The sequence below is a fragment of the Podarcis liolepis genome, assembly GCF_965112155.1.
Source record: "Podarcis liolepis genome assembly, chromosome: 3".
Taxonomy (NCBI): domain Eukaryota; kingdom Metazoa; phylum Chordata; class Lepidosauria; order Squamata; family Lacertidae; genus Podarcis; species Podarcis liolepis.
In genome coordinates this window covers 23,557,652-23,583,097 of record NC_139557.1, presented here as the reverse complement: position 1 = coordinate 23,583,097, position 25,446 = coordinate 23,557,652, and the positions used below count along the sequence as shown (strand labels likewise).

The following is a 25,446-nucleotide window of genomic DNA, read 5'->3' as shown; positions in this document are numbered from 1 at the left end:
ATTGATTGATTATATGTATATGCCACTTTCCCATAATGAGTTGTGCTCAAAGCGGCTTACAAAACATCAAAATAGAGAACACTGGAAATATAAATACACAAAATACTGAAAATCTCACTAAACTCAAAATAACAAAAAAATAAACAATTTAGCAAACAATAAATTCAACATCTCGAAAAAGAAACCATCTAAGCTAAAGTACATAAATTCAAAGCAAAATGAAAAGCCGACAAAAATGTTTTCATCTTGCTGCACTCTTAAAATACAGTCTGGAGGGGAGGGCTAGAGGGCATTCAGCTGGCTCCCCCATCTGACAGCAGCAAAAGGCCAATGTATGGGAGAGCAACAATGGTAAGTCTCTTTCCCAACCCCCTGGAAGTATTATTTAGGTAAAGTATGATTATTTAGGGAAGTTTTTAATGACTGATGTTTTAATGTATTTTTAATCTTTGTTGGAAGCCGCCCAGAGTGGCTGGGGAAACCCAGCCAGATGGGTGAGGTATAAATAATAAATTCTTATTCTTATTCTTACTACTACCACTACCAACTGCTGGAGCAGGTCACCACATTAGAGTAGATTGCACTAACCGCCACCCAATAAATCCATGTTTTTCTGCCAGGAAAGGTTAAAGTCTCATGCTCAGTGCCAATGATGCAACTCTGCATCATAAAAATGATATGCACAGTTTGCTATGGTTGCCAATATTTAGGTTTATTTAGAGTATTTTGGCAATGGTAGAGGGTTGGAAAGAAGAGGTAGTGTGAGCTGTTCTGGGTGGGACCAGGACAATCAGAGAATGAGGAGCATATATTTCGGAGCGAGACAGAAAGCACTGCAGGGCGCAGAAATCCATGACTCCAGCCTTCTCCAGGCAGCAGATACCGTTTACTCCTTTTAAGTCTGTAACTTGAAGATCCAGAACTTTGATTGCAAGGAAATCAAATTTCACCTTGGGTTTGTTTCAGCATGGTGCGTAAGAGGATGTGCATAATATAAACAATCCTCTATATATGCAAGGCTAGTCCAAGATATTTTGCTGCCTGAGGCAAAGTCAAGGTGGTGGCCTTCTCGTATTCCAGGTACAGAGGCCAGCCAGACTTGAGAACTGAATCTTGACTTCAACACCAGAGGCAGGACAGCGTCCTCCACCACATCCAATGACTGCAGGATAGCTTAAGGCAGGGTTGGCAACCTAAGGCCCATGGGGGTCATTTAACCTAAGGTTACCAGACCAGTCCCCGGACATCAGTCCCCATACAAAATCCATTGAAGTTGAAAAGTGTCCCCAGATTCATTGAAAAAAATCTGGTAGCCAAAGTTTAACCAGCCCCTGAGCCGCCCCCGAAACAGGAAGAGGCCAAATGTACACACAGGTCTGTCCTCCAGCCTCTCGATGTCACACGCTACCTCCTGGCAGTTGCCTCGTTCCAACAATATGTTTTCCCTTGTGTTTCTTAATGCAAACAGATCCAATTACTCTAAGAAGAGAATGGCTGCTGTCCACTGTAAATCTTCTTACAAAGCACAAACCATTAAGAAATACATTTGAGCACGTGGTAAGCACACCATGTACCGTATTTACTCGCGTCTAATGCGCCATCAAATCTAATGCGCACCTCAATTTTTCACAACCTTGAAACCAAAAAAAGTATTAGCTGGCAAATGTAAACCTTCCATTGACTCCAATGCACACCTTAATTTTTGCAACGTAATTTGGGCAAATAATGGTGAGCATTGGATTCGAATAAATACGGTATGTCAGGGTGTGGAAGCTGTGGCCCTATGGACATTGCTGGACTAAAATTCCTATCAGCTCCAGCCACAGATGACCCATCTCTAATGTACACATACATGAAGCTGTTTTTCTAAACTAGACTTCTGTTTGCTTCTCACTTAAGTCAAGGTATATGTGAGAACATGATGCGCATCATTCATATATTGGATTTAGGAGTAAGTCATGCTTTGGCAAAGATGGACTTGGGTATTTCAAATTTCAGTCTCCAGGTGACGTTACATCTCTGGGCATGTGCGAGAAAGATAATATCTTGTGTATCACTCAACACCAATCTCCCTCCTCACAGGACTGTGTGGAGAGAGAGAAATTACAAAAGACAAGAGCCCACTGCTAGATAAACTACACATAGAACACATAAATCAAAAACATAAAAACATCAATGAGGAGAACGCTGTGTGATTCCTTAAAAAGATAAACAGGGATTGAATCACCAAAAAGATAAAAAGCAAGAAGTTGGTGTTTCCCCCCCTCAACTACACCATGACTAAAATCTGACAGTCTTCTGAGTATCCTGTTCTTTCTTTACTGCTTGCAGAAATCAAAACTGCCTATGTCTGTTTTTGTTATTGACACAAAGAGCTCTCTCATGTGTGAACCCTCCTCGTATGCTGATCACATTTTCACAGACTCTTTTGAGCTAACACGACTTTTTGGAAGACACACTAATCTAACAAAAGAAATCTTGAAACTTAACCTCAAAAGTCCACAGGGATATTCTTCTGGGCTACCTCAAGGCAGAAACAATAGCTCCTCAGGAGGCCAATTCCCTGCCTTCATATGCCTTTGTTCTATAAAAGAAAGAACATCTCCCTTTGGTGTTTTAATAGCAGAATTTTGCTTTCATTTCTTATAAGCAGTTAGCATGGGTTCTCTGATTCCTTTGTAGAGAGCTAGCATTATGCTGGTTGTGATATCCTATAACTGTTTCTAATGTTCAGCCCATGTGCTTCCCCCAATTTCAGCTCTCTTGAAGAAATTTCTTAGGAAACAGTGAGAGGGAATGAGATCTCACTTCTTGCTTTTAGGAAGGAAGAATAGTTTATAAAATGACCTCTGGTCAGGACTTTTAGATTGCCAAAAAAAAAAAATGTGAGCAGGGCCAGAAAGACAGCACATTTTCCCTCCTTTTTTTGCTATTGTGGTATACAGTGAACCCCCCCAGATGCTCCAAATCTTATTTTTAATTTCTTCACGAAATTATGCCCACTTTCCTGGGAGAAAGCCCCATGGAACCCTACTTCTGAGTATAGGATTACAATGTAAGGCACATTAATATTAAAAGGTTTTGCAGTATCTATCTTAAGTTGCCCTCCCAACAAATTACACATCTCTATTACTGCCACTGAACAAGAGGGCGAGGGAGTGAATTGGAGCACAATTCAGTGCCCCTCAATCCAGACTTAACCCTTTACTTAGCCCTTCTGTTATTTTAGGCATTCAGTTGGGAAGAATGCGTCAGGTTCCTAGTTGTCAATAGGCAATAACCATAGTGTCAAAGTGTAAGGTTTAGGGAGCTGAAGCCCTACAAAGCACTTCCCACTGGTGTCAAGTTGGTTTGGAGCTTTGGGAGCCAAGTGAAGGAATTTCAACAAGCTTCCCCCCCAATCAGTTTTCTACTTTCATAGATTGCTTTTACTAAATGATTGCTGCGGCTCTCTCTATTTAAAGTAAATAATCTGAACTGCACCGACATTTACAATGGAAATTGTTTAAAGAGGATTATGCTGATTATCCCTCCAATGCATCCAAAAGTAAGCACTCTGCACAACCCCAAATATCTGCTCTGGAGAGTTGAGAGAAACTCCAGAATAGCCTGCAGTGGGAAGAGAGAGGAGATCCTTCGTTTTGGCAAGCAGGAATGCTTGCAGCGACAGAACCACAGACAGAATGATTGTGTCAGCATGACAATGAATCCCATTGGCTAAGTCTGGATTCGACTCTCTCTGTCTCTCTGCTTAACAAGACTTTGGGGGTGCAAGGGCACCCATACCTGCTAGAGTTAGTTCATGCTAGAAATCAATAAATGGTAGAATTTAGATAATATAGGGGTATTGAAGGGAAGATGCCAGACCAGTGAAAAATATATAGGATAAGCTTATTTTCCAGGTTAGGGCTTCGTCTTAAGAATGACTAAGAATGACAAAAGGTGCTGCGATCAAGTCATTACCCCATCAGTGAAAACCATCATCAAAGCAAGAACTTCCCAGCACAGAGAGGGGAGAATTCCCATGGTTACTGTGGGAGGAGAAAGGTTTAGGACTTCAGTTCCTATGACATGGGAAAACAGGAAAGAGTCCCTGTCATTTTACTTGAGACTTGGATCCCGTTGTGTCCCCCCCGCAAAGGTCTTTGGAAAGGAGAAGGCTGGAAGAAGAACTCCAGGCAGAGGTCATACAGGGACAGGATCCTCTTGGCAGCGTGGGACAGAGGCATGGAGATGGCGCTCAGGATGTCTTCGGAATGCAGTGCTGCACTGCTGGGGGAACAAGCCCCTCTTGAGATGTAATTCTCTGAACTCTCTTCACTGAAGACTTTACGTGTAAATATGTGTAAATAGGTAAAGGTAAAGGGACCCCTGACCATTAGGTCCAGTCGTGACCGACTCTGGGGTTGTGACGCTCATCTCGCTTTACTGGCCGAGGGAGCCAGCGTACAGCTTCCGGGTCATGTGGCCAGCATGACTAAGCCGCTTCTGGTGAACCAGAGCAGCGCATGGAAACGCCGTTTACCTTCCCGCTGGAGCAGTACCTATTTATCTACTTGCACTTTGAGGTGCTTTCGAACTGCTAGGTTGGCAGGAGCTGGGAATGAACAACGGGAACTCACCCCGTCATGGGATTCGAACCGCCGACCTTCTGATCGGCAAGTCCTAGGCTCAGTGGTTTAACCCACAGCGCCACCCGCGTCCCATGTGTAAATAAGACCTGGGTGAGTGCCTGGAGTCCCAGGAATCTCATGAAGCCACTTGGTGGAAACTGGGGTGACATGTAACAATATAACCATTCTGTGATGGACCGTTATTAATTAATTAATTAATTAATTAATTAATTATGAAAATCTGTTTGCAAAAACAAAGCAAAACCTCAAAGTGGTTTAGAAAAAAGAACATTAACAATGAGATTATCAGCAAAAGCAGTTAAAAACCAACTGTTCGAAACATTAAAAAAAATAAAAATCAACCGTGAGCTCAAAAAAGAGAAAAGATTAAAGCACATGCTAGCGTTCTACATATCAGACAGGCTTGTCAAAACAAAAATGTTTTTAGCAGGTGCTGAGAAGTGTTGTGTAGGCACCTGCCTGATGTCAACAGTTAGGGAGTTCCACGACATCCAAGTATTATATTTATATGAAAGAAACCTATAATAAAGAGGAAACGCAGAAAAGTGACTCTATATCTGCCTGGAGGCCAGACAGAATCGTAAGACAACCTTAGCCAAACAACCGACAGTAATGGGGGTAAGATGACCCTGGCTACTAGCTGTGGGACGGCAGCCCAATTCCTAGCATAGCTAAGAGAGGAATGAACTGCAAATAGGATAATTAGTAAGTGCTTCTAGGATTTCAGGCAGCTGGCAAGAGCTCTGGCTGCTCACTGAAGCCAAGACTCAGAGAGACCAGCTAGAAGCCTCTTGAAAGGGAGCACCCAGCATCAGACAAACGGGTGGGGCATTCCAGTGCATAGCAAACCACCCCCCTGGAATGGAAGCAGGAGAAGCAAACAATCAGACCAGTGGAGTACAAGGAGCCAATACTATCTGCACACAGAAGAAGGGGAGCTGTTTATTCACTTCCACCTTCCTCTCCCATCTGAAGAACGAGTGTGCTATCTGGTTTTCTGCAATTTAAGGGAATAGAAAATGACCCAGAGGCTTAAAACAAAAAAGCATCAACAACGTAAGCCCTCCATATTACTAGCATTCATAATGTTATTTGTGTGTATTTTAATGTGGAAGTCTATTATTGTAAATCCCATCTGGAATACTTTGTTTACTGAACCATATCGACTCCCCCCCCCCCAAAGAATTGTACACAAGGCAGTCAAGGGGCTTCCAGAGAAATACAACAAAATAAGGAAGAGAAGCCTTAGAAGAGAACACCACAAGTGGGATTTTTTTGAAAGCATAAATGCTAAAAGGTAAAATTCAAGGAACCAGACTTTTTTTTTTAAAATGTGGAACACGAAAGCAGGACAATGCTAGCAATAGCAATTTTCTGATGGCATCAGCTTCCTTTGATTAAGTTACATACTCACTTTTAACATATCACTCAGCAACAAACCACTGTCCAGGCCAGGAGTGGCGGTGATCCCAAGAAATTACTACCTTTTAAAGAGGTACAAAATAAACCTCTCGGTTTCTGGATTGCTTTTCTGCACAGAATTTTGGCACTGGCCATTTCTCCTATTTGCATTATAGTGCATTTGGTAGGAGTAATGTAGGAGCTACCGAAACACAAACTGCACCTTCCTTCTTTTTCAAAAAATACTCTGTGCATAACATAATAATGAATCACTGCAGTTGAACTGGAAAGGCAAAGATGGTTACAAAGATGGTAATTATCACTCAGGTGTCACTCAGGTGAAATTCATCCCTCACAGTGGAAAGTAGGAGAGTAGCTAGAAGAGCAGATAAATTTAGGGTTGAACGAATTCTTGTTTCTGAAGTATGGGGAAAACTCTCAAGGCAGGGATAGTGCATGATTTGCTGAACTGAAAGCTAAGAGAAGGTGCAGAACAATTATTATTACACACCCTAACCATCTGGACCCCTCACTTTTGTGTGTGAAACTGTATTTCTACACTCCCTGGTATTGTTGTATAGTGAACAGAGTGTACCTGCCTCCACCCTGCTTGGGCCAATAATATAGAACAGCAGTGGCAAAGGACTGGTCCATGGGTCAAATTAGGCCTTGGATGCGGTCTTAATGTGGTCTGATGTTTTTGTGCCGCCATGTCCACATAATGGACAGCACAGGTAAAGCCCCAGCTGCCTATGAGAAATCAGGAGAGCATGAGTGTCTAAATCCAGCGTCAAATGCAAGCCCCACTGCTTTCCATAGGGATCAGGGATTCTGATCGTATGACGGCAGCCCACAGAGAATAGGTCGCTTTTTAATCAGACCCGCCTGATGAAAGTTGTTCCCCACCTGTGATACAGAAAGTGAAGGGTAATGGGAGTTGGGGAGATCATAGCAATTTTGTTGTGTCTATCATCATGCATACCAGGGATGCGGAACCCCTATTCCTTTGGATAATGCCAGACTTCCAGCAGCAGCAGCCACCATGGCCAAAGGTCAGGAATGATGGGAGTTGTAGCCTAGTAACATTGAGAGGGCCATAGGTTCCCATCCCAGGTATATGCTAAGAAGCAACCTCAGTTTGCCAAGTGCTAGCCCTTATGAAGCCCAAACTGCAGCATCCATGAACATGAGGGACATATCAGAGGGATGGGAAACCTTAAGACTTACAGAACAACAGCAAAATCTTTGGGGGAAACATCCTGGAAGGAAAGCCCCCTCAAAAGCACTCCAAAGAGGACTGAAAATGCTCACTGAGCACTGAATGTTGGCTGACTGTTGGTGGGAGGAACAGGAAACTGGAGGAAGGGAAACAGAACAGAGCGGCTGGAACCTTCAACATGAAGCAATTCGGCGCTATAACATTTTGTTGCAAGGCCCACTTATCTAATTCTAGCAGCACATCCCGTTTTCATGGGAATGTTTCATTAAACTACATGGAAAAGTTGCATCAGGGTATCGTTTTCGAAGATACAATCCCATCACTAAGAACCAATATTCCTTTTTAAGATCCTGATTTGAAGACTGTCTATAGCAGAATTATAATGCGTGCTGATGCAAGTTTCCCATATGCACTTGCTGAAATGATGGCTCCAATGTTTATTGCAAATGAGCCCACAATATTGTGCAAGGGCTATTGCACTGTTGATAAGAAGGCTTAGGGGTAGGAGTTAGAGGACAGGACAGATGTTGCAATGAGTGTTCAGTGTGCTTATATTGCCATCACAGAATATTTATAGTGAGCATGCACAGAAATAGCCAGATAATTCTCTCATATGAAGTGGTAATGGAAAACGCAGGAAACCTGGTATTGGAGCTCTCAGTGGAATCTAAGCTGCTATTTACACAGGTCTCAGCATATTCTCACACACATCAATATCCACCATGGGATCAAAGAAATAAATAATGCCAAGTGTACCATCAGACCTAAATGCAAATGTCTTAGGCTAGCAGCTTCTCTGCCCTTTTTTAAAGTTGAGAGTAAGATCCAGCAACCCTTAATACCTAAAGACCCCCCTGAGAGGCAAGCTGGAATTACAGACTAGAATGCCAGCCACCCGTTAATGCATTCCTTAGCTGTAATTACTGAAGTGCCACACAACAGACTGGGATCAAGAAATGCTACTGCACAATTTCATGTTATTTAAGTGTTATACTAGTGGGAACTCTGACAAGGACCACGTTTCCTGGAGTGGAGCTTTAGGTGTCAGGAAATGAGGACTAGTCTTTTATTTTCAATAATACGCTCCTCTCAGTGTGAGCTCACCTTTTACATTACACCAGTCTTCTGCTTAAGCATGTCTTTTGCCAACTGCTCTTATTCCTGAAGACCAGGAGCAAACCCAAACCACCACTTATTTCAATGTGGGGCTGCACACAGTACAAAATGATGTAGCTTGGGGTGCATAGGATTCATAAGCAGTGTGGTTTATTGACTGCTTTGGATGCCTGTGCTGGTAAAATACAGTGGTACCTCGGGTTAAGAACTTAATTCATTCTGGAGGTCTGTTCTTAACCTGAAACTGTTCTTAACCACTTTAGCTAATGGGGCCTCCCGCTGCCGCTGCACCACAACCGCGTGATTTCTGTTCTCATCCTGAAGCAAAGTTCTTAACCCGAGGTACTATTTCTGGGTTAGCGGAGTCTGTAACCTGAAGCGCCTGTAAACTGAGGTACCACTGTACCTCTTGCTTGCCTGGATAGAGGATAGAAAAGGATATGTGAGTATATAGTTTGGGACCGTAAAAACTGAAGAATTCTGTCTCCCCTCAATGAGATCTATAGGAGAGACTATGCACAACCGACTGGCAAAGTTATTTCTTCAAGATTTTTTTTTGTACTTCTGCAATCCTTGGGCTTCATAGAACTGGAAGAGTTGGAAGGGACCCCAAGGGTCATCTAGTCCAACCCTCTGCAATGCAGGAATCTCAGCTATAGCATCCATGACAGATGCCCATCCAACCTCTGCTTAAAACCTCTGCCCATGTGAGGATGGTGCTGTTTCAGCTATAAAAATAATAGAGAACTGAGAGCACTATTACTATCAATGATGTATGCCACCCCAACTGTGGCCCTCCCTTTTTAAGGACCCCTGACAATGGCCAACATCTGTGTGGATTTTGGTTGTGCTCTTTTAAAAGTCTTGATTTATTAGTTTTTGGTTCCGTGTTTTATAGTTTTTATTATGTGGGTTTTATTTGAATTTTACTGTATACATGCAAAGCATGTTAAATATATGTCATAGATTTTGTTCTAGAATACCTTTTCCATGCTCTGGATTGCTGGTTAGGCCAAGATCTCAGTCAGTGTTTTCATACAACCACTGCTGATTCATCCAACAGAGCGACCTTTTAGGTCAAGAGTTCTCAAACGTTGCCATATGAAGCATCTTTAAACATTTTAGTTTCTCCAAGTGCAATGCAGGATCAATCAATATTTTTCTCAGTTGTGGTTTTTATCCTTTTGATTCTCAAAACTACGCTGTGTAGGTTTGGTTAAGTGGAAAAAGTTCCTAGCCCAAGGTCATCCAGTGGCCTTTGAGATTAAGGGAAAACTTTGACACTGGTCTCCCCGTAAAAACTCAGTGGTCTAAAATACTATGATTATTATGATTACTATGACTATTGTTCTTATTTTTGTTTATCCCCCTGTTCTTTCCAATGGGAGCCCAGACTGTTGTACAATATAATAAATACAAACCTTACAATAATTAAAGGTTAAGGCAAAGGGACCCCTGACCATTAGGTCCAGTTGCAGACGACTCTGGGGTTGCGGCGCTCATCTCACTTTATTGGCCAAGGGAGCTGGCGTACAGCTTCCGGGTCATGTGGCCAGCATGACTAAGCCTCTTCTGACGAACCAGAGTAGCGCACGGAAACACCGTTTACTTTCCCACCAGAGTGGTACCTATTTATCTACTTGCACTTTGACATGTTTTCGAACTGCTAGGTGGGCAGGAGCAGGGACTGAGGAACAGGAGCTCACCCCGTCACTGGGATTCGAACCACCGACCTTCTGATAGGCAAGTCCTAGGCTCTGTGGTTTAACCCACAGCGCCACCCGCGTTCCTTACAATAATTAAACACATTTTAAATTTCATGCCTAAAACCACACAAAAAATACATAATGCACAATAACAACAATTCACTGAACTTCCCAGGCAACCATTTATGACCGCAAAGCCCAGGCTGAAAAAACATGCATTTGGTTTATGTCTAAAGCATTATCAGAGTGCATATTGGGTGGAATTCAACATAGTGTTAAGTAGGGTATGTGTTAGGAACGAGGTCTGCTTGTACAATGTGACTTCCATCCTCCTTCAAATCTGTTCTTTGGGGTCCCTGAACCCTCAAGGGCAGAATAAGGAGTGCGCGCAGCGGGGAGAAAAGAAGGAAAGTCCTGTTCCAGAAGCAGAACTCATTCTGCACATTCGGCAGCTTAGCTGAATCCCACCCACTGGCTCTCATGATGAAGTTCAGTCTTGCTGTGTTTCAGCCTGTCTCCAAACTGTAACTCACCGTATTCTCAGAAAAATTCTAAGAGGAAGCTAAGCAACTGTGAGTTGGAGACATGCTGAAAGAATGAGATTACTAGGTCACCCTTTGGGGAAAACATCTCGGGCAGACTCCATACTACGTGAAAACAGTAAGTCAACAGACTTCACTACATACAAAAAAAAAAAAAGAGCATTAGTTCAGGTGAATTTAATATTCTAGGCCAGGAATTGGGTACACACACATTTAAGGAAAAAAGAGGAAGCAGAGCTCATAGAACTCCTATAGAATGCCATAATGTCTCCAAGATATAAACCTATGGAAAGCAAAATGTCTGCCAAAAATACCAGGTGTCTTTCGGTCAAAATAACCACAGCAGTGGGAATGGGATTTCTACCTCTTGGCCAACTCCAAGAAACATTCAAAACTGGTGCAGAAGCTTTGTGAACAAAATGAAAGTATCATTGCACTGTATTTTACTTCAGCACCCCTTCCCCAATCATCTAATAGCTTTAGGATCCCTTTTTTATTGCAACGATCACATTCCTAGTGGGAGGTTTGTCATCCTTGCCCTTACAATTTCTGAAGACGATCAATTTCTGATGACGATCATTGAAACTATGTATTCCACCTGTTGTCGTTTTTAAATGCAAATCAACTTACATTTATTTATCTTTGGGCAAAACAACAACAGCACTGAAATGTTTTCTCCTTCCAAGTATTGTACCGACATTAGCTAATTAGCTACTTTTATTCCAAGGAAGCATAAATCTCCTTTCATTATCTGTAATTCTGACATATTTTTGTTAGGGCATAAAGCTATTTATTTGCAAATGTACTTTGGGACAGTTGGAGAGTATTTTTCCCCCCAAGCCTGTATGGGCTGACAACTGCTAGACACTATAACGAGTCTAGGGAATGAGCTGCCGATTTCTGCAGCTCTTCTATTATTTTGGTAAGGAATAAGAACATCCCCCCCTGCTCAGAGTACACGAAAACCTCATAATGTCACTCAGTGGATTATATGAACAGTGGCACTGTATGCATGTGACAGAAAGAGCCAGGAAATGGGTTTGTTTGCACTGCTGTAATACATAAACATGACTGCCAGTGGATAACGTCCTCCTGCTGGGTGTTTCATACTGCATCATATGCCGGTCATGTCACGTTAGGCTGAACAACAAGAGCAGCCGGGGAACAAGAAAGGGCAATGTTACACCCGCAAATCGATGCTACAAACAAGCGCCAAATTGCTTCTTCCACAGCATCCGAAGAAAGGATGACAAGAGTTAACATAAGGACACGGCTTACTTTAGTTCACAAGTTTCAGGACTTCCATTTAACGCTTTGGAACTTTTCTGAGGACGGATTCATACAGCCATTGGAGGGTGGGGGCAGAAAGCAACTGTTATGTGGTATTTCCCATAATTGTAATGTGGAAGCCCACCTTCATGAGGGGGAAAGCAACATTATTATGTACGGAAGCATACCGTATTTTTCACTCTATAAGATGCACCAGATCACAAGACGCATCTAGTTTTTGGAGGAGGAAAACAAGAAAAAAAATATTCTGAATCTCAGAAGCCAGAACAGCAAGAGGGATTGCTGCGCAGTGAAAGCAGCAACCCCTTTTGCTGTTCTGGCTTCTAGGATAGCTGCGCAGCCTGCATTCGCTCCATAAGACGCACACACATTCCCCCTTACTTTTTAGGAGGGAAAAAGTGAGTCTTATAGAGCAAAAAATACAGTAATATCACATGCTACCCTTGTTTGAACGCAAGAGCTTCTAGATTCTGTTGTATATTGAACCCTTGCATTTTAACAGAATCTAGAAGCTCTTTCGTTCAAACAAGGGAAGCATGTGATTTTCCAGTATTACTGTGCCTAAAGGTCTGAGTGGAAAGAAAAGAGAAGTAACATCTACATAAGCTCAGGAAACACCTCGTGTTATAATCATATTATATTCGTACAGTACTTGAGTTCGCTTTCTTCACCTCTCCCACTTGGAACCAATAAACTTCAGGGAGTAACTAGCAGAGCTACCAATTGCACTAACTGAACTGCAGTTCGGCTTAATATGTACTGCTAATATCATAGACCCCCATTGCTTGCATATACACAAATTTGTTAGCCTGATTGATAATCCTGATTGATAACCTTACAAAAAATAAAATTGTTTCCATCATTGATTTCTGTAATCACATTAACCTTCGAAGACATCCTTTGTGAAATGTTGACCCCGTGTGCAGCTGCTGTGAAAAAAATCCGTCGACAGGGATTGAAAATAAAGCCGCCAATGTCATAATGCCATTATAAAAGTCCCCTGGTGCGAACACTCTTGGAACACTGGGAATGGTTCTGGTCAGCACATCTCAATAGGGATATTGTGGAGTTGGAAAATGTGCAGAAAAGGGCAACCAAAGTGATCATGGGCCGAGAGCAACTCCTCTTTGAAGAAAGGTCACAACATTTGGTGCATTGTAGTTTAGGGAAAAGGGTAGGAAAAAGAGGAGAGATTACAATTATGCATGGTATGAAGAAAAGAGATGGGGAGGGAGTTTTTCTCTCACTCTCATAATACTAGAACCCAGAATCATCCAATGAACAATTCTGGATGTTGGGAGATTCTAGACAAATCAAAGGATTTTTAATTGTGCTTAGCTAAACTATGGAATTCATTCCATAATGGTGGCCACCAACTTGCATGGCAGTTTAGGCATGCAAGGTAGTCAATGGCTACTAGTCATAGTGGCTGCATGATACCCTCCAATACTGGAGGCAGCGCGTCTCTGAATATGAGTTGCAGGAAATCATGGTTGGGGAGAGCTGTGCTCAGGTCCTGCTAGTGGACAGACATCTGATGGGCTGCTGCAAAAACAGGATGATGGACAAGATGGGTCTTTGGTCTTACCCAGCAGAGTTCTTCTTTTGTTGCTAGCAATTCAGTATCACGGTACTCATTGCTCTCTCCCCCCCCCAACCCCCAGTTATAAATTGAAATCTGTTCCGTTTACCTATCATGGGTGACTCTATAAAACTCCATGTATTAGTCTGAGGGACGTATGACTGAAGGACTCCAGCGGCACGGCCAGCCTCATTTACTCCGCCAAACACATAGATCTTCCCACCGCAAACGGTGGCAGCTGCAGAATGCACAGCCTTTGGCAACGGAGCGACTGTCTCCCATTGATTGGTGATAGTATCGTACCTAGAACAGAAAGACATATGAATCAGCCTAGATGCTACGGTGATTGGCACTTGCCAACGGCTAGTCAGGAAAACAGCTTTGCAAATACGTCTTTGCTCTAAACCCACGGCAATGGACAGAAGTTCTATATTCTCGGTGCAGACAGTGTCAAAGGAAGCAAGGAGAGTGGGAAAATAATCCAAACCTATTAACTATGTATTATCTCATTATATCCCAGGATTTAAAAAATAAATAAATCCAGGATACCTTCTTATTAAGGTGACTTCTACCAATTAATTTCTGCTAATTAGAACAGAGTGAGATTATTCTTGCAAATCAGTTCAGCGATATTCAACGGCAACTGGAGTCAGGCAAGTGTTAAATGCACTTACAACTGTTTAGGTTGAAGATCATCTGGTTTTCAGACATAATGCAACATGATAGCTCTCTCTGCCCTGGTAAACTAGCTATTTAATGTGCATGCTGGGGATGCACAAGTTGCCTCTGTTTAATTTTCACTGTGTGGACAAAGCTACCACACTTCACTGCAGGTTGCTGCAGATGTTGATGGGAAATGTGCAGCAGGAATAAGATTTCGCCGCTGCATCCATTTCCCCATGTAGCACCGAAGATAAGAATATGCGTTAGAGCGCTAAATTAGTTCTAAGGTCATTGGTATCAGATTTAATTAAGCCATTGACCATAAAGATGTACAGTTAATAAACCATGGATGAAGATTCATTTTAGACAATGTCACCAGTGCAGACACCTATTTTTTAAGCTAACATGGCAGTGATCCAAATAACTCCCGCAAAATGAGCTTGGGAGACAGTAAAAAATGATATGGTTGTTAGGCATCAATATTTCCATGGAATGGCAGCACATCTAGTTAAATAGCAGATTCGTGAACATAATAGCTAGAGCAGTAGATTACAAAAATAAATTACGACTCTCTCTCCCCAAACCGCTTCTCTCACACACACACTTGCACCCCCCCTAATGTTACTGAGAAATAGCAGCTAACAAACATTAAAATTGTTTGGATTCATGTTTCCTGACTCAGGATGATTTTTGTAATGAATTTCTTTATTGTTAATAAATACTTTATTGATTTTAGGTAAAGGTAAAGGGACCCCTGACCATTATGTCCAGTCGTGGCTGACTCTAGGGTTGCAGCGCTCATCTCGCTTTACTGGCCGAGGGAGCCGGCGTATAGCTTCCAGGTCATGTGGCCAGCATGATGAAGCCGCTTCTGGCGAACCAGAGCAGCACACAGAAACGCCGTTTACCTTCCCGCCAGAGAGGTATCTATTTATCTACTTGCACTTTGACGTGCTTTTGAACTGCTAGGTTGGCAGGAGCAGGGACCGAGCAACGGGAGCTCACCCCGTAGCAGGGATTCGAACCGCCGACCTTCTGATTGGCAAGTCCTAGGCTCTGTGGTTTAATGGTCAGGGGTCCCTTTACCCAGTTACCTTATACTATATTAAGTTTCTTGTAGGAAAGGTGGGGTACAAATGTAATGTACACATGGCCTACTTGCCTGAATTCATACAATAAGAAATCTAAAGTGTCCCTGATCCCTGAATTAAAACTTTCTTGATATTACAGTATTGAGAATGAAAATCTCTTTTCACTGCAGATGACACTACTAGTCAGATGTGAAGCAGCCTGTGTCTCTCCCCGCCCCCCCGTATCCCAGTGGTATCTAAATTTTCCAAGCATCCTGGCACTCATCACCAAAGCCCAACTTTGCTTAAGCCTGGTTTGGACCTAACATTCTTGGGTTATATACTTAGGCACATTCAAGGGCAGCATCAGGTTTATTTTCAGCAAAAGATCTCACCCCTCTTTAGGAGGTGTTCTTAAAGGAACATGTGGGCAGCAAATCCACAAGAGTGTTCCCAATAGATGTGTGCAATACTATTCATCAGGCAAGATGTTTCAGAAAGCAAGATGTGTGTGTGGCTGGGGAGTGGGAAGGAATGGAGGAAAAGCAAAAAGCTGAAAAGTACAAAAATTAGGTTGGATGTTGCTATCCATAAGGTCATCTTGTAAATTCTATTCCAAGATGGAGACTGCAGATGTTATCATAGGGGTAGAAGTTCCCTTTTCAGTACCTGCTCCTCCATCATTATAAAATTATTTTGATTTCTGCAAACCTTGGGATTCCCCTGGGAGAAACTCTGGGACAGCGACCTGAAATTTACAGCATGTTACTGACTGAAAGAGAATTATCTGAAAATGATTCATAGATGGCATTTAACTCCAAGTAGGTTGGCTAAGATTTATAAAACAGAATCAGATATGTATTGGAAGTGTGAAGACGTGGAGGGAATGTTTTTTCCACATGTGGTGGACATGTATAAAAAGGTAAAAGTGTATTGGAAAATGATTAATAACGAACTAAAAAATTTTTTTAAAACTACTTTCCCAAAGAAACCAGAGTCCTTTGTGTTGGGGATAACACAGACTGAAATTCCTAGGTGTCAGAAAAGGTTATTTATCTATGCAAAAACTGTGGCCTGTGTTTTGTTAGCCCAAAAATGGAAAGGGAGAGAGGTCCCCAGCTAAAAAGGATTGGCAACTTAATTTGGTAGAATATGCAGAACGTGCAGATTTAGCATATAGAATAAGAGAGCAAGAAGAACATTTACTGAATATATGGAAAATAACTGCATACAGCTGAAAACGCTGGCAGCATTAAGATAAATTCAACAGAGTAAATAATTTGTGATGGATGTAAAAGTGGGAAATGATTTGAATGGTTACAGTAAAATATGCAGGGATGTGTAAAATGAACCATGGAAAGAGAAGAAGGGAAGTCACTGGATATTTTACAGTTTGCAAAATGTTTATTTGGAATTGAAAAATTGAAAATTTAATAAAAAGCATTATTTTAAAAAAGCCTTGGGATTTCCCCAAGCCTATTGATACCTTTCTCTTGTGCATGGGTATCAAACAACAGCACTCACACCTGAACATAAGAAATAGAAAGATTTCTGTTACTACTACTACTACTACTACTACTACTACTACTACTACTTTAATAGCTTCAGTCTCTTTCCCCTCATTTCTGTCATTTTGTGTTTCTCTCTTTACACAGTCTTACTGTTAAAGGCTTTTTAAAATTTTACTCTGCAGCTCCCGCTGAGTGGGAAAGGGTCTGTGCATTATCAACCTCTCTTTCTCTCTCCAAATTGTATCTCAACACACATCAATTTTTCCTAGCCTTCTCCTCTTAATTTCTCTCTGTCTAGGTTAACAGCTTTATGGGCGAATGCTTTAATTTACTTCTGTTTCAAAGCCTTTGCACGATCATTATCTAGAGTTTATATATTATACCTTCACCATTATTCAGAGTACAGCTTACAGAAAAGCAGTCATGGAAAAATAAAGCTGTATTGTGTATCAAGGTGGTCTTTCCCTTCCCACATGACTAGTGACATTTTAAACCTTTGTCCTGACCGATTCAATTTTCTGTACGCTTTTCTCCTCTCCTTTCAAAGAATCTTCTGCCTGAAGTGTTACTGGTCAAGAGCTGTTTATAGAATTCTTTCTGAGACATCAAGGTAGCAAAATATTTGTTGGGAGAGTAATGAAAACACAGAAACACTATAAATCCCTTTAAGGGCTTCAGTCCAGTTCTGCATAATAAACTGAAGCAATCACAGCTCATAGGAATCCCCAGCCCAGTCCAGGTGCAGATCTTTATCTGATCTTACTTTTCACAAATCACACCATAGAAAGCAAGAGAGTTGAAGAAATCCCCATCAAAAGAACCTGCCCATCCCTGCTGAAGGAGAAAGCCTGTTTTCCTGATGGATAAGCATGCAGAACGTGTTTGCACTGAGCTTAGAATTTTATATTAATAGAGCCAGAGACATACTTCAATGCTGAAATATATGTATATATAATCAGGACTGAGGGATCTTCATCAAAGAGAGAGCTGGTACAGCATAGTGGGCATATCATTCCTCCAAGGATCTCCAAGCAGCATACACCCCGCCCCTTTCATCTTTACATCCACCCTGTGAGATAGGTGAGGCTGAATGTGCAAGTGACTGGCCCAAGGATACCCAGGGAGTTTCATGGCAGAGTGAGAAATTCATTCTGGGTCTCCTCAGTATTAAGGCCGACATTCTAACTGCAGCATCACACTGGCTCTGTATAAAATTTCCCAGTTCTAATCTCAAAATGCGGAGTAAGGGACAGGCCCTTTAAAATTTTCAGACAGCTCTCTGGCAAGTGGGGGACAGAGCCGCTGGAAGAGATCCTGCCTGTCTTCAGATCACTCTGGTCATTTACTGAAACATTGTTTTCCAAAGCTCAATCAATAGGGTTCTCTGCAACTCTCCCAGCCTGACCTGGCCTTGGACAATCTTACCACTTCTCCAAGAGCAGAACAGGGAAGCTAGCACTACTGACCTACCCCAGGGGTGCCAACTTGAATATAATCAATCGCATGACATGGCACACGGACACCATTTGAATGGCATTGCCCATCAACTTGGCCTCAAATATTTTATGGGAGGGTGAAAGGACCTTGGCCCCTAGGAGTTGGCTCCTAGGCAAACCTCATAGGGATGTTGTAAGTTTTGGAAGAGGATAATGTCTGCAAAGCGGTCCGAACCCTCTGCTGTACTAACAACAACAACAATAACGACAATGACAAACTCTTCAGAATGACTAAACTCACTCTGCCTGAGGAAATTTACATTTATATTAGCAACTGGGACTCCTTATTTTCAGGTCTTTCGCCAAGTTATGGTTCAGTGAGCATTTATTTATACTGAATTCTGCATAAAGAATGTGAAATGATGCCACTTTTCTCAACAACATTACGAATCAGCCGCGGGGGACGGTACATTAATGGAGCATCTTTACCTCTCCACGTGATCAACGTTGCCTGCTACACCAAGGCCTCCAATGGTATATATTTTCCCGTCATACACCAGGCTGTTGTGCCGACACCTCGGGACTGTCATTCGGGAAACGAGATTCCAGTTATCGAGTAGTGACATGTAACACCAGACGTCAGAGAGTGTGACTCCAGACTCCATGCCACCTGCCCTCGGTATGTAGAAGGGGAAAAGAACCAGTGACTTGGCGGGAAAACAGCTCTTGGAGCCTATTACAGTACAAGCCAGTTGCAATGCAATATCTTCTTCCAAATGACACTTGACTAATTAAAATAAATCACCCTCAATTGCAAGCATCTGTTCAGATGATGCAGATTGGTGTCATTTATTCATGTATCCCAAAGGGTTTTATTTTTATTTTTAAAGGCTGTCATGATATCAGACTAGGCAGGACATTTGCATATGGGAATATGCCCAGGCGGCATTCATAAATAACCTGCAGTCTATTCAATTACACATCCAACTGGTATGAATTGACTAAGCAGCTAGCTAGGCGCTCTCTCGTTGGAAACAGCAAAGTGTCACACCACTTAGAAAAAAGGATGTACAGAGGGGCCCTTCTCAACACCCCTGATACTGACACAAAGTTCGATAAGCGAGAACTTCCTTGAAGAGTCACATCCAATGCTATAGTGTATGCAAGTAAAATTATGCTACTTATAGAACATATTGTACAAATCAGTCGTCTAGGTGCTTGGAAAAAGGGGAAAATGTCAAGCACTGTGTTAATGAACTCTGCCAGTGACAAGAGTTTGTTCATTTTCACCGGAACCAAGAAGAGGGTTGCAGTTCATTTTCAACAAGAGATTTCAAAGACGAACCTCCTTGTAAGCAAATATGGTAAGTGTAGGTCAGGTATGCAACAGCTCAGTCAAACAGATTCGAGATGCAGAAACCTGTCATTTAGATCCAGCGCCCGCCAATGTTTTACAATGCGGTTGCAATAGCAAGGGGAAACTTTTCGCATGCTTGACGGGGTGTTGAGCCTATCCTTTGCAGGTTACAAGTGCCGAATGCACTGGGGAGGAAATCTGAGCTGATGTGAAATGGAATGTGATAAAAGGAAGTCTCTCTTTTCCCAGCAAGCTGGCACATAATTCATCCTCGTTTGGCCTGTCACACAGCCTTCCAAATAGACAATGCCCTTCTCACCACTGCTCACCTGAGAGATAGACGTTGTCTCCAGCGCTCACCACGCTGAAAAACTCCCTGTCATAGAAGGGCAGACTGGCCAGGGGGTACCATTTGTTGCTCTGAGGGTTGAAGCACGTTACTGCTGTTAAGGCGCGTTGATTCATCCCGATCATTTGACGTCCTCCGACGAGAACTATTACTTCAGCCACACCTAGGATGTAAAATGAAATATATGCATTTACGGTTTTATATGTCTGTAACTTGCCTTGCAGTTCATAACAATGAAGGGCAGGATAGATACAATATTTCAAACACCCCCCCCCTTTTAAAAATAGGTTATTGCTAACATTGAAAGAAAAAACAACAGTGATATTAAGGCTGTAATCCTATACCCAGTTTACTGGGAGTAAGCCCCATTGAACTCAATGGATTTACCTCTGAGTACACATATATAGGATTGTGCTGTAAATCAGCATAAGAGATCACCCTCAAGGCTAAAAGTTCTTTTTTATTCATTTAATAATCAATTTTTATGAAAGGTTTTCAGCGTAAAATACAATAAAAGCCAAACTAAGCTAAATAAGAAAAATATTGAATTGTCTTTTCCTTTCTGTTTTCTTCTGTTTGCTCTTTTTATATTTTTTCTAAAAGTTCTAAAGTACTATGCGATCGTTCCATTTTTCACCATCCCAAATGCAGATTTGAATAATTACTTCCTATTTACTAATAATGCAATCCTATGCATAATAATTCTGTGTTGAATGGGTTCACTGCTTAGCAAGTGTGTTTAAGTGCCTTAAGGTGCAACTGTGAACCAGCTTGTTAGAGAGTGAGCTTCTGGGTCAGGATACGTAGGTTTGAATCTAAATAAATGGAAAGTGTTCTGACAGGTATCTAAACCATGCAAAACGATCTAGTGAACTTCTTGAGACGCCAATGTGACCTTAGATAGCATAGGAGCCAACTCCTAAGGTCAAGGTCCTTTCAGGCCCCCAATAAAATATTTGAGGGGGCTCCCCCCCCCAAGTTAAGGGGAATTCTGATTCAAATGGGTGGGTGGGTGCCATATCATGTGATTGATTATGCAGGGCAGGGGTCGTCAACAACAACAACAACAACAACAACAACAACAACAATTTACCGTATTTTTTGCTCTATAAGACTCACTTTTTCCCTCCTAAAAAGTAAGGGGAAATGTGTGTGCGTCTTATGGAGCGAATGCAGGCTGCGCAGCTATCCCAGAAGCCAGAACAGCAAGAGGGATTGCTGCGATCCCTCTTGCTGTTCTGGCTTCTGAGATTCAGAATATTTTTTTTTCTTGTTTTCCTCCTCCAAAAACTAGGTGCGTCTTGTGGTCTGGTGCGTCTTATAGAGCGAAAAATACAGTATTTATATGCCACCCATTTGACTGGGCTACCCCAGACACTTTGGGGAGCTTCCAACAAATTAAAACACAAATTAAGACACAGTAAGAATCATAGAAGGCAATTCTAGGGGGCCGTGGATGCTTGGGCACCCACAATAATATAATTGTGGGGACTAGGCACTCACAAAGTCAATGAGAAAAGCCAGTAGGTAGCAGTGGTACTGCCTCCGAGAGAGAAGGAGTTTAGCTCCACCCTCTGCAGCCAGCCAGTGAAGCACCCTTTTCCATGGGAATGGGCTCAGACTCAAGAGACAGGGTCTCTCTGCCTCTGAGTCTGAGCCCCTCCCTGAGGAAAAGGGTGCCTCACTGGCTGCGGAGAGGAGAAGGAAGAGGAGACATGGCTGCCACCCGCCACAACGCAGATGTGTGACGTCACACGCACTTGCACGTAGTGCGTGCGATGTCACACACACTACGTGCAGGCATGTGTGTGTGTGATATCGCACGTCCGCGTTGCAGTGGTGTGCATCCACAAGCCTGAAAGCAATCTGGCACCCCTGGTAAGAATCAAACATTCCTGAGCTCACCTGCCTCCCCTCCCCCATATTTTATTCAAGTTGGCACCCCTGATGCAGTGCCAGGTACAATTTGCCCAGTGGGGCGCAGTCTCAGCAACAGTCTGTTACTGAGAGGGTGAGGGGCAAGGCAGCAGCAACACTGGGACTGTGTGTTACACCACTACACCATTAGAAATGCTGGATTGGCTGTGCTGGTGCACTGCACGGCCCTGACTTTGCCCCCCCCCCCCCATCTTGTCTGCCCGCCTCCCAGTAAGCAGCAGCACTGCTGCTTACTGGGCCATTCTGGGCCATTCTTACTGCATGCTTACTGGGCAGGCCATTCTCATGCACAGCTAGGTTAAGGGGTAAGAGGAAGACCAAAGCAGAATGTACTACAGTGGTACCTCTAGATGCGAACGGGATCCGTTCCGGAGCCCTATTCGCATCTAGAATGAAACGTAACCTGTGTCCGCGCGTCTGTGCAGGCCATGTTTTGGCGCTTCTACACATGCGCATGACGTCATTTTGAGTGTCTGCGCATGCGCATGCGGCAAAACCCAGAAGTAACGTGCTCTGTTACTTCCGGGTTGCCGCGGAGCGCACCTTGAACGCGCTCATCCCGAAGCATATTCAACCCGAGGTATGACTGTACTTATTGCAAAAACTGGAAAAAAAAAAAGTCAAGCCAACTGTCCAAAAATACCAAATGTATTCTAATCAAGGACAAAACATCTTCAGACATAAATCATTCATTGCACTGATTTCTTCAAACACTTTACAGTGGTACCTCTGGTTACGTACTTAATTCGTTCCGGAGGTCCGTACTTAACCTGCAACTGTTCTTAACCTGAAGCACCACTTTAGCTAATGGGGCCTCCTGCTGCCGCCGTGCCGCCGGAGCCCGATTTCTGTTCTCAACCTGAAGCAAAGTTCTTAACCTGAAGCACTATTTCTGGGTTAGCGGAGTATGTAACCTGAAGCGTATGTAACCTGAGGTACCACTGTACTGGCTTTGGTTGCATGAAAGTCAAGACTTCTATGTCATTCCTCCAAGGGTTTCAAGATGGAAGCGTACATGGATTTCCTTTCAATGCATCCTCATGACAACAACCCTGCGAGGAGGAGAAGGCTGCAAGAGAATGACTGGCCCAAGGTCATCCAGCCTTGTGACTGAATTGTGCAATTGGGGGTGGGGTGCTAAAAATTATGTGGGTCTAATGGTTAACCCAACCCTAAGAGCATGCACCCAAACCACTGTTTACAGTCTTTGTCCCATATATGTCAGAAACTGGAAAAGCAGATTTCTCTTGCATTATATTTGCATATGTCTTATGAGAACATAAGGAGATCAGGAACATTTTCAAAAGATGCCCATACATCCTCTGGTAGGAAGATGTCTATGTACTATTATCCTCTATGCATTTAATCACTTTGTAAAGTTATATATATATGAGAAAATGGCAGGAAAAACTCATCACCTGTGCCAAATCTAATGTGATTGTAATGAATGACCTCAAGAGGGCATTGCAAATACTGCAATACTCACAAAGGATTTAAATACCTTTTGCAAGTACATTAACAGTTCCACATAATTGGACTTCGACCTACAAAAATAATCACTCCTTTCCCCTTATCCCTGGAAAATTACTTTTCTTTAATCAACAAGCTTCTGAAAATAGCATGCATTACACCTATAATTTTATCTGCAAACATTAAATAGGCACTTTTCAAAAATACTTTCGACCAATAAACCTATTAGCCAACCCCTGCTAAAGGGTTTGAGTGTGGGCAGTTATTGAAAATCCTATGTGTTTCATATTTCCCATATATTCCCTGATTAAACAGTGTCTCTACAAACTAAAAAGGATGCAACTTGACATATAATTTCCTGCCGTTCTGATTCTGCTAGGCAGGAGAAAGCAACTTCGAAAAGGCGTTCTGTATTCCTTGCACATACAAATCTACCGTGCTATCTTCCAATTTAATAGGCGCACAGAAAAGTTTAGCATTGCTGTGGTAAAAACTGAGTTGTGTCTTCATATTCCCGAGAGAATAAGGCACGGCAACTGAAGCTATTCTCTTTTTACTGATTTATTTTCAGTATTTCTATCCTGCCTTTATATGAAAATATATTCAAAGCAGCAAACAGGTAAGAGGGGGGAAAATTAAAATAATATATTAAAAATGATAAATTTTCAATAACAGTAAAAACAGAGTTAATGGGGTGTGGAACCAACAATTGCTATAGAAACACCAGCAGTCAGAAACCGGTTTAATAAACAGTATCTGAAAATGCTGGCTGAAAAATACAAGTTTAAGTTGCTTGCTGAGAGGCGGAACTATTGCAAAGTGTTGAGCCATAATCTTCCTAACAGTGCATTTCTCTGAAGGTCTACTCTCAGATGAATGTCTACTCATACTGTAAATCATTCAACAGACTACTGAAAAAAATGATGGAGGAGAGGGCTATCAGCAGCTACTAGTCACAATGGCTATGCTCTGCCTGTCTCTCATTGATGAGTCTCTTAATCTTAGGCTTGTAGAATCGAGCCCCATGTTGGGCTAAAGACTCCTGCATTGCAGGGGATTGGACTAGATGACCCTCAGAGTCCTCTCCAACTCTACAGTTCTATGATTCTATTATACGCATATTCACACAGAAATAAAACCTATTGAAAAACGAGGCTGCAACCCTATATACATTTATCTAGGAGTTAAGTCCCATTGAACTCAATGTGGCTTCCATCTGTGTAAACATGCCTAGGTTCAGTCTGTTGTGTATATTAAGCATAACGGCTGGTTGTTTTGTACATTAACCACTCCACGACCCTAACATGCACTTTATAGGTCTAGATATTATAAGCATTTCTATTAATTGGCTCAGTTGGTTAGCGCATGGTGCCAATAACGCCAAAGTTGCAGGTTCGATCCCCATATGGGACAGCAGCATATTCCTGCACTGCAGGGAGATGGACTAGATCAGTGGTGTCCAAACTTTTTTCGAAGAGGGCCAGATTTGATGAAATGAAGGGATGTGGGGGCCAACCAAAGTTGTTGAGCCGGATTAAACCAACCGACAGGCCAGATTGGGCCCCCAAAATGGACTTTGAACATGACTGGACTAGATGATCCCCAGGGTCCCTTCCAACTCTACAGTATGTGATTCCATAATATATAGTCCATGACCTCCTCTGGCCCCACTGTTGCCCTCCTCTCCCCCTGCTCACTCCCCCATTCATGCCACTCCTTCCTGCTATCTATCTATCTATCTATCTATCTATCTATCTATCTATCTTCTTTCTTTCTTTCTTTCTCTTTTTTCTTTTTCTTTTTCTTCTCCTTTGCTATGTGATAATGGCACAATATAATATCACCAAGGCAACTATCTGTAAATAAACATTAAATGTCCATAAAAATGGCAAAAGTAGTTTCTTTCCCAAATAGGTTTTATCTTAAACAAGCGCAAATGCAGTAGATAAAGAGTTCAATTGTGATATACCAGTGGTTCAGTGCTTGGATGTTGTTCCGGTAATCCGACGTTTCGTCACTAAAGAGCTTAGTCTTCGAGCTTTGTAGTAAATAATATACAAAAGAAGATAGTATGCAAACGACTTAAAGCAGGGGGTATATCTGTCCCCATCTGCATGTTTCCATCAGGAGGAGCATAGGAAAGAGGACGATGGCCTTCAGTT

At 42.4% G+C, this 25,446-nt stretch overlaps 1 protein-coding gene across 2 annotated transcripts in view; it reads right to left on the bottom strand.

The window, feature by feature from the left end:
• The window catches only part of KLHL29 (kelch like family member 29), a 424,682-nt gene that overhangs the window by 18,445 nt on the left and 380,791 nt on the right, over positions 1–25,446 (bottom strand). For both annotated transcript variants that reach the window (XM_083495560.1, XM_083495561.1), the window contains exons 10-12: positions 19,857–20,039; positions 18,660–18,840; positions 13,600–13,793 (exon numbers count right to left, since the gene is read on the bottom strand). In XM_083495560.1, the coding sequence (XP_083351686.1) occupies positions 13,600–13,793; positions 18,660–18,840; positions 19,857–20,039 (558 nt within the window). The remainder of the gene's footprint in view (positions 1–13,599; positions 13,794–18,659; positions 18,841–19,856; positions 20,040–25,446) is intronic.